Source organism: Hydra vulgaris, chromosome 06 (assembly GCF_038396675.1).
Source record: "Hydra vulgaris chromosome 06, alternate assembly HydraT2T_AEP".
Taxonomy (NCBI): domain Eukaryota; kingdom Metazoa; phylum Cnidaria; class Hydrozoa; order Anthoathecata; family Hydridae; genus Hydra; species Hydra vulgaris.
In genome coordinates this window covers 4,586,897-4,606,765 of record NC_088925.1, presented here as the reverse complement: position 1 = coordinate 4,606,765, position 19,869 = coordinate 4,586,897, and the positions used below count along the sequence as shown (strand labels likewise).

The following is a 19,869-nucleotide window of genomic DNA, read 5'->3' as shown; positions in this document are numbered from 1 at the left end:
TAGTTCAAGTGATCATGTAGTTCAAGTGATTTTTATTTGTTTAAAAATATAGATTTTGTATAAAGACATTAAAGCTTGAAAAAGTGATCATAAAACTTTTATTAAAAAAGAATTTTTGATAAAAGTTTTATATTTGTTGAGGTTTTCGAGCATCTACTGCCATTTTGGTATCAATGAACGGGAGTGGTTTTTTTTGGATAAATAAACTTAAAAAGTGACCTTTTCACTGCACATAAAATATTTGTGGAAGGACCATGCTGCCGTCATGAAATCCTACGTATAAGATTTATATATAGCCCAAAGAAGTAGCAGTGGCAAGAAATAAAGGGTCGTTAAGTTAAGCGGCCGTGACACAGTGGTTAGATCACTTGCTTCAGAAGGAAGAAATCCAGGGTCGAAGCGAGCTCAGGGTATATTTCGCGCCATCGGTAAGGAGGCATTAAATACTCTTCCGCGCTGCTTTGAGACATGACCGTTAAGATTATTTTCCACTCATTCTTTTTTCTAAAGGTGAGTTTCCACTCATCCGTTTTTTTTACGGGAATGGGAAAGAAAAGGGAAAAATCACGTGGGCATGCGTAGTATAAGTTTAAATTTGTCCAAAGGAAAACCACGCATGGTCACGCGATTATTTTTGCCTTCCTATCCCGATCCCGTAGAAAAAGGGATGAGTGGAAACTCACTATTAAGGTGAGTAAGGATAGGGAAGGAAAAAATAATCACGTGAGCATACGTAGTTTTGCTTTTTACAAGTTAAAGTTTACAATAATGGTCACGTGATTTTTTTTCTTCCATTTTCCGTTCTGGTAGAAAAGATGAGTTAAGACATGTTTTCTTGAGGCACCTAAAAACAATAATATTAAAAATAAATTTTCCAATTTCTTTTTTCGCAACAAATCAAAATACTTTGTGTAATTACAATGACTGAAAAACGTTATAAGGCAATGTTTTTCAATAATTGTAATTACTTGAAGTTTGTTATAACTGCCTTCAAAAGTCAATTATAACAGTTACTTATTATTACATTTCTAATATTCAAATTAAATGTGTAAATTAGTATTTATTTATTCGAGCCACCAAAAAAAAATCTAACTATCCAGCCGGATATCTTATATACCGGATGAATATAAACTTAAGTTATGAATAAATAAAAACTAAATGTTTTTCATTAAAATGGAAACCGATGTTAGCATATAAATACGCATGGAGAAAGAATTTAATTGAGATATCTTTAGGTGCTCTGCATTTCATATCCTTGTATGCTGTCATACTTTTTACTTACAAGTGGCTTGAGGAGATCAACTAAGAAAAGCTTTTTCTTTGTTGTCTAATCCAGAGAACAGCAAAATTAAAATATTGAATTTAGGAATTAAGTAAATTAATCATTTGTTTTTGAAAATATGCTCGCTATGTATAATTAATAAAGTAGAAATAAATGATAAAGCATGAATAATCTCTTGTCGAGAATTTTAATGAACAAAAAAAAAAAATTCGTTTTTGGTTTATATATATATACATATATATATATATATATATATATATATATATATATATATATATATATATATATATATATATATATATATATATATATATATATATATATATATAATATATATATTTATATATATATATATATATATATATATATATATATATATATATATATATTTATATATATATATATATATATATATATATATATATATATATATATATATATATATATATATATATATATATATATATATATATGTATATATGTATATATATATGTATATATATATATATATATATATATATATATGTATATATATATATATGTATATATATATGTATATATATATTATATATATATATATATATATATATATATATATATATATACATATATATATATATATATATATATATATATATATATATATATATATATATATATATATATATATATATATATGTATATATGTATATATATATGTATATTATATATATATATATATATATATATGTATATATATATATGTATATATATATGTATATATATATTATATATATATATATATATATATATATATATATATATATATATATATATATATATATATATATATATATATATATATATATATATATTACTTTTGACTTTTAATCTAATTGTCGTTATTTTTTAATTTTGCAAAATCTAATTGATTTCTTATATAGATTCAGGTTTGTCAATTTCATCAACTGCTATAACTGTGTATGATTTCCTAGAACCCCCTGGAGAATTATAAATCATATCTATTATATTTTATTATATTGATTCTATATTAGGAGGCTGTTGCCTAGAAAAAAGTGCTATTTTTGAAGTAGTATCTGGGTTCTAAAAGTTGTATTACTTTTAAATATAAGTTTGTGGCTAAAGCAATTTTAGATTCAGATTTGATAAACATTACAAAGCAGTAACACATTTTGAACTAATGTTAATTTAGTCTGCATATAATTTAATCTAGAGGTTGGTGAAAATTTATAAAGCTAACACATTTTAATACCTATATGTATATTTTTTGAGCAATAGAATCTGAGATGAATTCTTCAAATAAATTAATATCAGACTATGATGAAAACAATGAAGACTTTATTGAATATGATGAATCATCAGTTTTAGAATCTGGTCCTACATCAGCACCATTTTTAAACTATATTGTTGAAGTCCCAAAGAAGTCTAAAAGATCTCCTTGTTTCAAAATTGTAGTAGCTTTAGTTCTATTTCTTCTTCTCTTCTCTTTGATATTCTTATTTTTATATATACATCAAATAAATAAGTCAATATTTCATCAACCATACTGTGTAACAGCTAGTTGTGTTGAAGCATCAGCTTTTATCAAATCTAGTTTAGATGAGAGTGTTAATCCTTGTTTTGACTTTTATGCTTATTCCTGTGGAGGATGGCAAAAAAAGAATCCTATACCAGATGGAGAAACCTCTTGGTCTATATCCTTAGAGCTATGGTCACAAAACTTACAGCTATTAAGAGGTATTCTTGATAAACCTTCCTTAGAGAGAAACAATTTTACTAGCAGATCTGAGTTTGCTGCTTATATACTTTATCAAAGCTGTCAAAACTTAGAGGTTATTAATAGACTAGGTACAAAGCCATTGTTGAATATTTTGAAAATTTTTGGTGGTTTCCAACAAAGAACTGAACATGAAGAAAAGTTTAATAAAGAAAAATTTAATGTCATGGTTAACAATTTTACAAAATATGCTGGTATTGAGTTATTTTTGTCCATATTTGTTACAGAAGATGATCAAAATTCTAAAAAGAACATTATTAAAGTAAAATATTTGTTGATTTTTAATTTTTAATTTAATGTTTTATATTGTCACTGCTACTGTAGATTTATGTTTTAAATCACTAAGTTAAATTTTGAAAGTAATATATATATATATATATATATATATATATATATATATATATATATATATATATATATATATTTACATACATACATACATGCATATATACGCACACATATATAAATGCAGCATTAGACACACACTGATGATGTCATACAAAACAGGAAGCTGCTGGGGCTTCAGTACATAAATCGACTATCTTTTAGCCTGCTGCCGCAAATGAGTGCTGCTACATCAACTAAGGTTTTGGCATGGGGCAGCAATCTTTTCTTTTGTTGTTCTTCATTTTTTCTGAAAAATTAAAATGTTTTTAGAATAAGAGCGCAAAAATGGTATTAGGAAATTGTGTCCATAAGTATGAATTAATCGTGATATATATATATATATATATATATATATATATATATATATATATATATATATATATATATATATATATATATATATACATAAACTAATTTAAAACATCAGATCATACAAATTCTCTCAATACTAAATAATTTATTTGAAATTTTTGCAAGATTATAGGCACCGAAATCATCAGCATATAATATAGTTACAAAAATTGTGACCATTAAATAACAACAAAAAATTTTTTTAAATTTTGATGTCACCTTTATAATGGCTTCTTTTACTTAAGTATAAAAAATATGAAGTCTAAAAATTTGTTTTATATTAAAAAAAATTTTTCATACTTAAGTAAAAGAAGCAATTATAAAGGTGACATCAAAATTAAAAAAAAAATTTTGTTGTTATTTAATGGTCACAATTTTTGTAATTATATTATATTATATGCTGATGATGCTAGTGCCTATAATCTGGCAAAATTTCAAATAAATTATTTAGTATTGAGAGAATTCATATTATCTGATGTTTTAAATTAGTTTATATATATATACTCTTGTACAAGATGTCAACATTTAAATCATATATATATATATATATATATATATATATATATATATATATATATATATATATATATATATATATATATATATATATATATATATATATGGGTCAAATCATTATATTTCAACCAATTTTTCAGAAATATTTTTGGGGTATCATCTCTGATTTCCCCATTTTCTGATTTTTCATATTTTACATATCTTTTACATATTTTACATATTATCTACATTATGTAGATAGGTTAAATTTGAAGTTTCAGACTTCCAAGTGCAATGGTTTAGAAAATATAGCTTTATAAACACTGCACAGTCCCCCCCCCCCCTCGATTTAAGAATTCTAAAAACAGACTACTTTATAGCCTCATAACTTTTTTTCAACTTTCAACAAGTGTCTCATTTTTTCTAGAAGTGTTTTCTGGGTAGTTCTGTATTAAAAATACTGGTTTTTGTTAACTTGTATCATATTAGAAAAAAAATTTTTAATTTGTAATTTGTAATTTTTTCTTACACTTTGTATTGATCTAAGCTTAACAGCAATTAAGACCATAAGATCCAACTATCTGAAAATGCAAACATTTTTTACTTGTTGCATTCACAACAAAAATGACAGTATTTTAAAATAGCCCTACTTTTTAATTATCAAGGGCTGCCTATTAGCATATTCAATGGGTGCAACTGATTATAAATTGTTTTTTTAAAAAAATAAAAGATATGGTTGATTGCCTCCATGCTGATCTTTTTTTAACCTGGGTAGGGGCACAAATAAAGGGACAATAACTAGTTAAAACCCAGTATTATTGTTAAATAGTGATACTTTAAACATAGTTTGCACAATTAAGGAATGTTGTATCATAAAGTTAAAGACCTTTGATTTTTTACAAAATAATGTTGAATATTTTTAATAAGACTTTCATAATATATCAAGGGGATATTCATGATACATCAGGGTGCTTAAAAAATATAATAACTTCTATAATAAAAATAAATAATGATTTATAAAGGAAAAACTTGTTAGAAACCACTTTTATTATTAGGTTTGGTTTATACTTTTTAATTGATAATTAGTTGCTAATTCAAAACAATTAATACAATGTAATTTATTTAATCTTGTTTTTTATTAAATAGGAGTAAAATCCTCTTGTGCTTTGGAGCTCAGGCTCATGTAATGTGGCAATAATGTCATTAACTGGATACCAATGTATATCTGGTGTTTTTAGATATTTGAAATAATTGCCAGCTTTATGTAAACAGCTGACAGATATATAGTCATCTTTAACATCTATTACCTTTTCAGGAAAAAAATCACCAAAATAATGCGCTAATACCCAATCAGCAATATTGATTTAATTACTGACTTTTAGCGAGTACTTCATGAGTGTTAATAGCTGTTTCGTTTGCAGAAATATTGAGAAATCTAAAAATAAATTTTAACATAAGTCTTATAACCCAAGAGCATAATTTTAAAAATATATTTAGTAAGCTCTTGTTTTAAAGTACCATTTTCTTTATAATTTTCCTGATTAAATACTTATAGCAAAAAGTTCAAAATTTATTTTATTAGGATTGACTTTTTGTAACTAAGACTAATATAAGCTATTTTCTTTATTTCAATTAAAAGTTCATAAAATTATTGGATACAAGACATCCATTATTTGAAAAAAAAAATCATAACCAAAATCCATTTGCATTTAGACAACAAAAAGCTATACCTGATGTTTTTAAAATTTTCTTTTGTAATTTAAAACATGTCCTTTGGTGTCAAAATTTGATTTCCAATTGGCCTTTATAGGGACAGGTTGTTAATTACTATTTTCACTGTACCACCTACCCCATCACATGCACTTTTTTCACGTGCAGTGCCAAAATTATGCCTATCTGCTTCGAGTCCGTAGTCTTTTTCATGAAAGCAAAGTTTTTTCAAATTAAACCTATGATACATGAAGAAAAATTCAAGTAAAATCAATAAGTTTAATAAAAAAATAATTAATTATATAAATAATAAATAGCAAATTTGAAAAACATCATTCCAATAGCCGAATATGGTTTGTTTAGAATTGGTTAATCAGAATTTTTTGAATGATGTGAACTAAAAAATTAACCTGCCTATTTTTATACTGGCTGCCTGCACCATCAGTAAATTTGTGGATATTCTTCTTTCAGATATTTACAATTTTACAATTTTTGAAGCATAAGTGAAGACTGCCTCAGTATTATGAATCTGATTGTATGATATAACGATTTGCTTTCTAGGGTCAGTTTTCCATTTAAAGATCTCATATATATAACAAATGGATGAAGAGTTGCCTGATTTTTAGAAAAGTATGATGCCTGAGTTTCATCCTGTATTTATTTGCTACATTTATTTGCTTTCAGGCTTTCTTTTAACTGCTTTAAAAAGTATGTCTGAGGTTTGCTGACATAATAATGTTTTGTGAGTTCATATAAGTTGTTTGTTAACTCTTCAAGTAACTCATCAAAATTTTTAACTATTGTTCCTAAGGAGTATCTATCAGTTTTCAACCATTGTTTATAAGTTATTTCATTTGCTGAATCGCCAACCAGACCATTTAATTTATTTTATTTTATTTCTTTTCCGGGACACTTTTTACACTCGTGAAACATACATTCTTTATTTTCTAATGAGCATAGAGCTAAGGCCATCAGTTCTTTTAACTTAAATTCATTTTTAAATGATTTTACCATTAGATTTGGATTTTGATGGTAGATACAAACACAGGCTGTATGGGTGCCAGATTTTCCAGCAAGTACACAGTATTTTAGCCTTAAAAAAGCAAATGATGTTAATCCGACCTTAACTATATCATTAGACTTTAATTCTTCAATCCATTTTGAGTATAGTTCTGAAAGATTCTGAAAAATTACATAATATGAGTCTCTTCTGAATGTACTTTCTACCTTCAACTGTTTTTATGCTAATATTATCCTTTGTACCTGGCAATAATTTGCTATTACTATCATCTTCATAAAGATTGACAATTTGATTTATAACTTTAGAAGTCAATTTTTTTGATTTCTTATGTCAGTTGATCTTTCCCCAAAGATTCCTTTATTGTCCCGCAAAGCTCTTGCCTGCTTTACCAAATATTGTGTTGTTTTAAATTCACTTATTGCTTTCTGAATGGTCCAATGGACAGGAACTAAGGTGAGTAGTTTTATTTTCTTTGAAATACTATTCTCATTACGAAACTTTTATTTTAGCTGTTCTACTAGATAAGCTATAGATGAGAATTTAGGCGTAGCAATTTGTTTCTTGTTCAAATGAATTCAAAGACTCATTTAACTACTTAACTTTTTTATTTTATTTTATTGTCATTTTGCAACATGCTCATGCTTAATGATCTTTTAATCGGCGACAAACCAAATTTTATAAGACAAGGATTAAGGTTATCAATTTGTATAACAGAGTTATCAGGTAATACATAATCTAAATCTTTTCTCTCAACTGCTTCAACATTCTTGATTTTTCTAACGGAGCTAAAGCATTTTTTTGCCATGAGTTAAAATAGAGTTCAGTTGATTATGCTCCAAAGTGACAGTTGTCAGATTTCCTTTAACAATCTTTAAATAAATTGAGAGAGCGTCACAGCATGACTTATGAAATTTTGGTAGTATTTAATAAATTTTAAAATAAATAATCTGACTACTGATCCATATTTCTAATTTACAGCTCATTCACATTTTCTAAAAAATTATAATTCAAATTATGTAATCGTTATCATAATAGTTTCATTTGTATTGTTCTACTTCTTTAACATCTTCTTTAACATCTTCGCTTCCAACAAGACTGCAAACAACTACTAATTAAAGTTGGAAGTTACTGGAAGAGAAAAGATGAAGATTGTAGAGCAGGATAACGATTGACGGATGACTTAAAGGATTGCAAATTATATGAATCAAGAAAACAAGATGAAGGAAGCAAATTCCAAAGGGCTGATGTTCGAGGAAAAAAACTAGACGAATAAGCGTTTTTGGAGCACTTAACAACAGTCACAGAAAAAGGATGAGACTTAATTGAATGACGAGTAACAAGAGAATGAATTTTAGTAGATGGCACAAGAGACACTAGCTCTTTAGAGCAGTACCCATTATAGTATTTGTAGAAAAGAGAAAGAGAAGCAACATTACTACGATGTGATAATGGTTGGAGGTTGGCTGCAAGAGCAGGTCCAACTATTTTACAATGCGTTTTTGCACCTTCTCTAAAAGAGAAAGAGCATCATTAGAAGATCCGCCCCAGATATGGCAACAGTATTCCATACAAGGCCTGATTTGAAATTTATAGAGATAGAGAATACAATCCGCAGTAAGAAAGTGTTGAGCTCGATAAAGAGATGCAACCTTAGCAGATGATAATTTTGCAACTGATTTGATATATGGTTTCCAAGAAAGATTGGAAGTAAGAGTTAATCCTAGAAGATGAAGAGTAGATGACTCATCGAGTACATCACCATTCATAAATAGAGGAAGATCTAACTTATTGCGATAACAATTGGCTGAAAAAAATTGAGTTTTACCTGTATTGAAGTTGACCAGCCAATGTGAGCCCCATGCTGTAGCAGAAGTGAGATCTTTTTCAAGCTCAAATGCCCCCTCCAAGCAATCAGAGAGTGTTGGTTTCTTATCACGACAAGAGTAAATGGTAATCATCAGAAAACAATGCCACCGTAGATGTGAGAATATCTGGAAGATCGTTAATGTAAATTAAGAAGAGTGTAGGGTGAAATGTGAAAGAGCGATAAAACCTATCTGTTATTACTGTTAGCAAATCAGCTGTAGAACGAGAAGATCGAAATCCATATGATGGTCAGAAAGTAAGTTATTAGATGCGAAATTAAGTGTTTGTTAATTAAAGATTCAAAAACCTTGCTTATAACAAGAGGAAAACTAATCGAACGGTAGTTAGATGAATCAGATCACTCTCAAGAATTTTTGAAGATAGGAATAACAGATGCCGCTTTCCAGCAGGCTGGAAAACAAGACTCTAATAAGCATTTGTTGAATAGTTTTGAGAGTATAGACGACAGCTCCGGAGAACACTTCTGCAAGACTATAACAGGTATGTTGTCCGGGCCACAAGCTGTAGAAAAGTCTAAGCAAGAATTATTATGGAGTTTTTAAGAATTATTATGGAGTAATTATGGAGTTATGCAAATGTCAAGCGATGGATCAACCTGTTTGTTGGCAGTATCAGGTAGAATGCAACTAGTGGAATCAAGAGATGATATTGATGAAAAGTTTTTAGCAAACAATTCAGCTTTGTCTTTAGGTGAGGTGACAAAGTCTAAACCATACAAGAGAGGTGGATTTAAAGATTTGCCCTTATACTATTAAAGATTCTCCAGAAGTCACAAGAGCCTAATTTTTGAGATGAGATACGAGGTTTCATGACCTGAGAATAGCGGGCTTGGCGTTAGACAAAATCTTTTTACAATGGTTTCTAGCAGTAATAAACAGACGTCTGTTTTCTGGAAAATTGTTATGCTGATAAATATGGAAGTAATGGGTTCGATTGGCAATCGTAGCAGCACAGTGTAAGGAAAACCATGGAGGAGAGTGAGGCTTGACATGGAATCGTCGAGAGGGAACAAAAGATTCCATGCCAGCCTGAATCCACGAAGTTATGTAAGATGCACATTTATCGACAGGAAGACAAAAGATTTCTACCCAAGGGCCATCACAAAGAAAGTCACGGAAAGAATCCCAGTCAGCTTTACTGTAGTTGTAAGAGGTTCGATAATAGGGGGATTCTGGTGATGAAGAAAAATGAGATATTAGTTTTAGAGAGATCAAACTGTGATCAGAAGCACCTAAGGGTGAATGTGGAGAAACTGAGCACTGACTAGGATCAGAAACAAGACATAAGTTGAGTTTGGAAAGTAAATGATTCGGGTTGTCTGGAATGCATGTTGGAAAGTTGGCTTTTTGAGTTAGGGATTGAGAAAGGCAAAAGTTGTGGGCTTTAATGCCTGCAGAATCACTGACATTAGAATCAAGCCATTAAGATTTGTGAGCATTAAAGTCACCAACAACAACTATATTAGCTGATGGATAAAGAGAGAGATCTTGGTCAATATGATCAGAAATAACAAAAAGAGTGCAGTCTTGAGATGAAGGAAAGTGATATAGAAGAAAGAGAAAGGCGATAGTGTGAAGTGGTGCCAAATAAAAGCACATAAAAGAATAGTCTGTGGATTCAAACCTAGTTTCACAACAAATGAGTGAATTCTTACGAATGTAAATGCCCAGGCCAAACATATGACTATTGTAGTCTTTACGAATTAAAGGAAGATAACCATCAACACTAAGATTGCAAGATGAGACAGCTGAACTCAAATTAGTCTCACAAAGAGCAAGTAGGTCTGGTGAACTTTGCAAGAGATAAGACTCAACAGAGGAAAAGTTACTTCGAAGACCACTAGTATTAGTGAATGATAGGTGAAATATAGAATTTGGTGATGAATATGGTTTTTTGTGTTTTATAGTTTTTGGTACTTTATTCATTTTAATTTTGATTGAAGAACTTGACTCGAAGCATAGATAGTACTCAGAACACTATTTAATAGCCCAAGCAATTGCTACATTACTATTAATAAACCCTAAGCCGTAACAAAAGGCTCCAAATGTGGCCTCGGCAATGCACACCAGAAGTACAAACAGGGACACCACCCATGCGCAACATGGCGCTGTTAATAATTTGATATTTTTCAGCTGTTGATGGAATCAGCCTCTCTGAGAGCTACCACAGAGTTCGGGAAATCTGACTACCAGCCGACCTCAAACCCATAAAACTGAGTTTTAGAGCTGTACCCTCAATAGGAGATAATAGAATGAGTTGCCTTATCATAAAATCAGAGACACAAGCAAAACCCATGCATTGAGTCAAGAAGATCCAACATTCAACATCTTAAACTGTAAACAATGTATTAAAAATACATCTGCATTAGTCTAATAAATCAAGAAGAGGTGTGAGGCTGGTCAACAGATAGAATCTGTTTTCTCCATAAGTTTTTGCCTAGGAGGCCTTCTACAAGGCAATAGCTGGGTGCATTTAACATCTGCCCAAGATGAGTAATTTTATGGAGACAATATCTCTAGCCTTTACTCAACCAGGAGCCCCAAGGCAGGGGGTGTTTTAAGTCGAATTTATCCTACTTCACATTACCATTTATGCATTCATTCATTCATTTCCAATGCCACTGATTGCACTTATTCAGTTATTAGCAGTTTAAATAACAGAAACAAAATGTAGCTGTAAATTGAATTTAAGATTAACCTAAATTATTCTAAAAGTATCACTATTTATCAATAATACTGGGTTTTAGCTAGTTATTGCCTCTTTATTTGTGCCCCTTTCCTGGTTAAAAATAGATTAGCATGGGTGCAATCAACCATATCTTTTGTTTTTTTTAAAAACAATTTAAAAAAAAGTCAGTTGCACCCATTGAATATGCTAATAGGCAGGTTGGGGAGGAGGGGGCACTGGGAAACCAATAATGCATCCAACCCTTGATAATGAAAAAGAAGGGTTATCTTAAAATGCTGCTATTTTTGTTGTGAATGCAACAAGTAAAAATTGTTTGCATTTTCAGATAGTTGGATCTTATGGTCTTAATTGCTGTTAAGCTTAGATCAATACAAAGTGTTAGAAAAAATTACGAGCATTTCAAAATGGCTGAAAATGGGACTTTTTTTGCAAATGGACAATACATTTTACGATTTCAATTCTAAACTGCAACAAGCGACTTATTTTTTTCCTGTTTGTTGCAGATAAGAGTAGCTAATCAGAAAACTAAACTGTAAGGACTTGTTGTAGAATAGAAAAGTATTACAGTTAATTATATATATATATATATATATATATATATATATATATATATATATATATATATATATATATATATATATATATATATATATATATATATATATATATATATATGTATATATATATATATATATATATATGTATATATATATATATATATATATATATATATATATATATATATATATATATATATATATACAGGAGTTCCATCTAGATTGACTAATATTTTGTGAACTTTTAAAATTAACCTTAGGAATTTTTCATTTCAAAAGTATTTCACTACATTAATCAGATGCTTCAAAAACTGCATTTCTCTATTTCAGTTCATTCTCCTTCAATTGTATACCACTATTGTCAAAGTTCAATGTTGAATAGTCATATTTATTACGTATTGCTTCAACAAGATAATATGACAGTTCAGGTGAGTTGGTATTACCTCCAAAAAAGTCACCCAGACATAACTTTAATAATCGATCTAATATATGATGTTGTCAACCATCATAGAGAGTTTTCTGAAAGCTGTCTTTATCATATCTTTTTATCACGCCACTTGTTTTCCTGAAATATCTCTTTATCACGCCACTTGTTTTCCCAGTGTTAACATTTGTAGTGTCACAATCATTTGTAGTATAACAATCATCAGTCTATAATGACAATTTTTATAGATCCTCATAAATCATATTCATTCAAAAGTTCTCGAAGTCCTTGAAAAGGACCTTGAATTGTCATTGACTTTCCATTCTTCAATACGATTTAGCTTTAGTCTAACCTCTTTTTTATTGTTCTTTTTTATAACAACTTGATGTTCCACCCCAGCTATCTCTTTTTTAATCAAAATGCAAACACCAATTCTCGATCTCCTGTTCTTTTCTCAATCACATAACTTTTTACCTTCTCTGATGACTGCCATATAGATTGCTGGTTGAGTTGGTGCAGGATCGACACTAGCCATCTTAAGTTAATGAAACACTGTGGCAGCTTTTCATGTACTTAGCTTTGCTTTACAAACCAATTTAACAGCCTCGACTGTTCTCTGTTTAATTTTTTTTTTTAATATTTATTGAAGGTTCATAATCACTGCCACTGTCACTTACTGACTTTCGTTTTCCTCTCTGTATTCATGTAAAATTGAAGTTGATGGCATTAATAGAAAATTTCAAATTTTAATTTTCTTTGATAATTAATTTTAATTTTGTTTTGTTTATTAGTGAAATTTAAATTAAAATTTCAAATTTTGATTTAAATTTCACTAATAAACAAAACAAAAAAGTTTTCCCTCGCAGAGCAAGTTAAATCAAAAATCAAAGTAACACATTAAATTTAACAAAAATCGCAGCATATAGGAGCTTAAGATCTGTTTACTTCTGTTTTTAAAATATTTTTAGCGTTGTGTAATTTATGGACAATCCCTTAGGAATTATAATTCATTTGGTGCATGTATTTTTTAAAAGGATATACCTTAAAATTATTGTAATTTTTTCAATATATAAAAGCTCATAACTAGGTGACATGCTCATTTGAAAATCTTAAAATTATTTTTTTATTTTATAACCCTAATGCAGTAAAGATACAGTAAAAAGGATGAGACTTAGCTAAATGAGGAGTCAAGCAGGAATGAGTTTTGGTTGATGGAACTAGAGATGATAGCTTCTTTGAACAGCTACCATCATACTAATTGTAAAAAAGTAAAAAAGATTTACAACAATGGAGAGAGGCTCAAACTTGGCAGATAGACCAGGTCCAACTACGTTTACAATGCGTTTTAAGACCTTGTCTAGAAGAGAAAGAGCATCATTAGAAGAACCAAATATGACAACAGTATTCTATACAAAAACAAATAAGAGATTTGTAGAGGTAGAGAATGGAATCAGGAGTAAGAAAATGGCGAGCACGATAAAGAGAAGCAACCTTAGCAAATGTTTATTTAGCAATCAGTAGTATATATGGTTTCTATGAGATTTCAGTAGTGAACGATAATCCAAGAAGTTGTAAAGAAGAGGACTCAGTGAGAGGGTTGCTATTCATTAATTTAAAATCTGTCTACCATCAAATTTATACTACAGGAAATGATCGAAAATTTATAGCTTTTAAAGCAAATAGCAGGTTGTTCCAATTTAAACAAATTTCTTTTTGAATTAAAAATTATGTTGCTTGTTTTAAAATAAATAATGTGACAATGTTGTAAAACCCAAAAAATGTGTATTAATATTCTGGAAAAATTTCTCAAGTTGATCAAAATATTAATCTCTCATATAGCCATGATAAATGTAGCTTCTCACAAAATAAAGTTTGCATTCTTAATTACTTTATTGGAAAAGGAAAACTCAAACCAGATCCTTCTAGTTTTCAACCACTTTGAGCATTTAACAGATTATTAGAGACTATGGCAGAATATGGCAATGTAGAGTAAAAAATTATAGTAAACATGCTAAAAATATTTGTGGAAATCTCAAACTCGTTGCGGAGATCTAAAGGTAGTTGTGGAGATGTCAAATTATTTATGAAGATTTCAAGGTAGTTGTGGCAATCTCAAAGTATTTATGGAGATCTCAAGGTAGTTGTGGAGATCTCAAGGTAGTTGTGGTGATTTCTAGTTAGTTATGGAGATTTCAAGGTAGTTGTGAAGATCTTAAAGTAGTTATGGAGATCTCAAAGTAGTTGTGGAGATCTTAAGGTAGTTTTTTTATTGTGTGAACAGCAAAGATCAAATGACCTATTTGCTGTTTGTGAGACAAATTTTAATCTTTTTTGACTGTATTTTGAGCAGCAACAATGCTACTATTTTGCTTAAGTAAATTATCATTTCTTGCTCTATTAATAAAGACTCAATTTTGTGTGACTTTTCATTCGACAAAATTATTTATTTAGTCTTTTTAGTGTCCAATTTATAGTTTTCTACAGACTTTCTACTATTTACAGTTTTCTACAGACTTTCTGCAATGTATTATATATATATATATATATATATATATATATATATATATATATATATATATATATATATATATATATATATATATATATATATATATGTTGAAAATATGTTGAAAAGTATGTTGATAATAAAGAAGCAAAACAAAGTTACATATATATTTAATTTTAAAATATAATAATCATAGTTAAAAAAGACTCCAAGAAAACAATTTTTTCAAAAATCCAGGAAAAAATTAATTTTTTTACTTTAAAAACAGTTTTTATGCAATAAAATTTAAAATAGTAGCCCGATGTTTAAGGGCCTTGAGTTATTCCCTAAATGTATTTTTTTAAATAAAATTTTTGAAACTTGTTTTATAATGAACGCATTTAAGGGGAGAGTGAGCAGATAGTTTTCAGAAATGTTGTTTTAATATATATATATATATATATGTTTTTATATATATATATATATATGTTTATATATATGTTAATATATATGTTTATATATATGTATATATATATATATTTATATGCTTATAAATATAGATTTAGATCAGCATTTGCCAATTTTTTTTATGCCCTTAGTATATATAGTGGCATTCCTTGCATATTCAACCGATTTAGTCAGTTGATATGTGTACTGAAGCAAGGTAACTGCCTATTTAAGTATGACGTTAGACTAAATATGTCTAATGTCATACTGAACTAAACATGTAATATAAGTTATATATATATATATATATATATATATATATATATATATATATATATATATATATATATATATATTTATATATATATATATATTTATATATATATATGTAGATATATGTAGATATATACATATATATATATATATATGTATATATATATATAAATACATATATATATGTATATATATATATATATATATATATATATATATATATATATATATATATATATATATATATATATATATATATATATATATATATATATATATGTACATATATATGGGTATTTTAATTGCAGCTTTATCAGCAAGGCCTTGCTTTGGCATCGTTTCGTTACAATGAAAATAGTACAGATAGTGTTATACAGGCTTATATCTGGTATCTTACAAACCTTGCAAAAAAGTTGGATGTTGAAATTTCTGTAGATGCAGCATATGAAATAGCAAATGAAACATTTTACTTTGAAAAAGATCTATCAAAGGTTTTTTATATCTTATTATTATCACATGAAATTGTAATAGTATTAAATGTGCAATATTTGTTATAAATTTTTTTATTTTTTGTTAATTTACCTCCCCAAGACCCAGAAGGCCACTACAGACGAGGAGGCTACTTATTAGAGGTTATAACCCTCTCTCAACTCTATAACTTTGAAACACGAACGTTGACGAACAAGGTCGCTGCGCGGAGAAGCAAGTTGAGCGTGGTACTACTAGGGACGTGGTGGGGATCGAACTCGGAACCACTCGCTTATGAAGTGAGCGCTCTACCACTACACCACTACCGCATGGTGTGTACAACATTTGTTGCAGATGTGCATGTACAACATTTGTTGCAGATGTGCATGTACAATATTTGTTGCAGATGTGCATGTACAACATTTCTCACAAATGTGCATAAACAACATTGATTCAGAGTTAAACAATGTTCTGAAACAATTGCTTAGCTGAAGTTTGAAATATTTTTTCAATTAAAACTAGCCTATAAAGTATTTCTATAAAAACTAAAACCAAGAAGCCATAAAGGTGTTTCATTTTCTGTTTTTAAACATTTTAAGAAAAGTTTTGTCAAAAGAAAAAGTGTTCTTCTGTATCTAAGTTTATTATTATTCTTCCAATAATGCTTTTTTTTTCATTAAGTTCAAAATCACATTGTAAATTTACTTAGACCTGCTCTAATTGTCATGCTTGAGCCACTGTCCCATCCTTAAAGGAATTGCATCTTTTTTTCAAACAAGCTATCATCTCTTGATCCACTTACTAAACCACTATCTTTCAGGATTTGTCATTAACTCATTTTTTTTTTACTTATATCATTTAGGATTTTCCAAGTCTTCTGTTAACCATTTTTTTGCTTTTTTCTTTTCTATTTCTTAAATCCTGAAGTGCTTAGTTGAGTTCATATCTTAAGTAAACCTTAGAAAATAAGTGTAGGCTTAATTAAACTTAACAAAACAAATTATTTATTGAGATATTAACAAAAAACTTTTTAGCTTTTTTGTAATTTTGCAATCTTTTTTTTCTAGTTCTGTTTCTAAGTCAAATATTAGGCTTTCAATTTTGGTTTGTTTTTTTGTTATAAAAAACTTTTTTTTTTTTAAGTATCAGTTTGTTCACCATCAAGGTTTTAAAAAAAAAATATAATTTATGCATGAGGGGGTTATGCACAAGCTTGGGTTTTCCCTTTTTTTGTTTGTGATTAAAATTATACTTTTTCGCTGCATTTCAGTTTATAAACTGTTTTAATTCTTATTTAATTCTTTATATGTTTTGACAATATAAAAAATGTCATGGTTTTTTTAAATAACTGCTTTTATTAAAAAAAGCCGCTTTATTTGTACTTAGTTTTATCACTCAATATTATTATCATTCAATTGATCCCAAAAATATTATTTTTGGTTTTTAAATTTTATATAAGGGACTGTTTTTAACAAATTACATCTATATTTACTTCTCTCCGTTAAACTTAATTATTAAAATTTTTCATAATTTTAAAAAATTCTAATAATAATAGCAAGTTATCATTAAAGTATGTCTGCAAGTTATTATTGAATTTTAATAAAAATGTATTTTTATACTTAGCATATTAAAAAGCAGGAAAACCAAAACATTTAAATTTAACAACAATACTTACTTTTTATTGATGTAAAAATGCTTTATTCAGACCAAATTTCTTTTGAAAGAAAAAAATCAACAAACTGGAACTTTTCTTTGCAAAAAACAATCTGGCATTAAAAATGAAAAAGTTTATTATTAATATCTCAATGAATTATTTGTTTTGGTCAGTTGAATCAACTATAACCTTTTTTTTATAAGATGAACACAACATTTAAGATGAACACCACATTTAAGATGAACACAAACATTTAAGATGAACACAAACATTTAAGATGAACACAGCATTTAAGATAAACACAAACATTTAAGATCAACACAACATGTTGTCTAATATATTTTTTATTTAACTTTTTAAAGTTTTAAATTAACTTTTACTTGATTTGTTTCTTTTAGATTTTTGTACCTGCTGAGAATTTAGTTACAATAGAAGATCGATACTACAAGACAACTCTAAAGGAACTGCAAAAACATGTTAAAAATGTGAATAAAATACATTTAATTTTTATAATAATTTTTGTTATTAGTCCTTTAAAAATAGTTTAAGAATAATTAAACACAAGAAAAAAAAATTTACTTCTAAACTATTTTTGTTATTATTTTCGGTGTTTTAACTTTTTTATGATGTAGTACAACAAGCGGCAAGTGTCAGGGCTGGAGATACTTATGCTAAATACTTTATTAAAAAATCACTCAAGGGCTTTTACAAAAGTCTTAATACAAGTTGTTTTTGTATGCAATAGCAGATCACCAGAAGTTTAAACATTTCAAGTTGTATTTTTAAAACTGATTGGTTAGAAATTTTTTTTTTAGATTGACTGGCTGATTTACATGAATAATGTATTCAATTCAACTGGCATAGAGTTTACAGAAGATGAGCCTATAGTTGTAGAAAGTATGAAGTTTGCTGACAAGCTTGATTCTTTATTAGAAAAGACAAGCATGAGGTAAATGATACTTAAATAGCAGAAATCTTAAGTTTAAAAACTATGTTATTTCAAAATATTACTTTTTGATATAAAACTATGTTGTTTTAATATATCTGTCTTGTATAAGGCCTCCTAGGCAAATAGTTTAATATATCTTGATATAAAACAAATAATTTAATATATCTTATAAAGCAAATATATAAGATATAAAGCAAATAATTTAATATATCTAATATATCTCCTAGGCAAATAATTTAAGATATCTTGATATAAAACTATGTTGTTTTAATATATCTGTCTTCTAGAAGGCCTCCTAGGCAAAGACTTAAGGGGTAAACAGATTCTATATGTTGACCAGCCTCACACCCCTTCTTCATCTATTAGGCGCAGATGTATTTGTAATACATTGTTTCCAGTTTAGGATGTTGAATGCTGGATCTTCTTGACTCAATGCATGGGTTTTGCTTGTGTCTCTGTTTTTATGACTAGGCAACTCGTTCTATTATCTCCTAATGAGGGTACAGCTCTAAAACTCAGTTTTATGGTTCTGAGGCCGGCTGGTAGTCAGGTTTTCCGAACTCTGTGGTAGCTCTCAGAGAGGCTGATTCCATCAACAGCTGAAAAATATCAAAGTATTAACAGTGCCATGTTGCGCATGGATGGTGTCCCTGTTTGTACTTCTGGTGTGCATTGCCGAGGCCACATTTGGAGCCTTTTGTTACGGCTTAGGGTTTATTAATAGTAATGAGGCAATTGCTTGGGCTATTAAACAGTGTTCTGAGTACTATCTGTGCTTTGAGTCAAGTTCTTCAATCTAATTTAAAAATGAATAAACCAAAAACTATAAAACACAAAAAACCATATTCATTACCAAGTTCTCTAAACCTATCATTAACTAATATTCGTGGTCTTCAAAGTAACTTTTCTTCTGTTGAGTCATATCTCTTGCAAACTTCACCAGACCTACTTGCTCTTTGTGAGACTAATTTGAGTTCAGCTGTCTCATCTTGTGATCTTAGTGTTGATGGTTAT

At 28.4% G+C, this 19,869-nt stretch overlaps 1 protein-coding gene across 1 annotated transcript in view; it reads left to right on the top strand.

The window, feature by feature from the left end:
- The first annotated feature begins 2,203 nt into the window (after window positions 1-2,203).
- LOC101237456 (endothelin-converting enzyme homolog) overlaps window positions 2,204-19,869 on the top strand; it is a 61,439-nt gene continuing 43,773 nt past the window's right edge. The window contains exons 1-4 of the mRNA XM_065799035.1: window positions 2,204-3,321; window positions 16,093-16,275; window positions 18,305-18,391; window positions 18,722-18,855. Coding sequence (XP_065655107.1) covers window positions 2,569-3,321; window positions 16,093-16,275; window positions 18,305-18,391; window positions 18,722-18,855 — 1,157 coding nt within the window. The 5' untranslated portion in view covers window positions 2,204-2,568. The remainder of the gene's footprint in view (window positions 3,322-16,092; window positions 16,276-18,304; window positions 18,392-18,721; window positions 18,856-19,869) is intronic.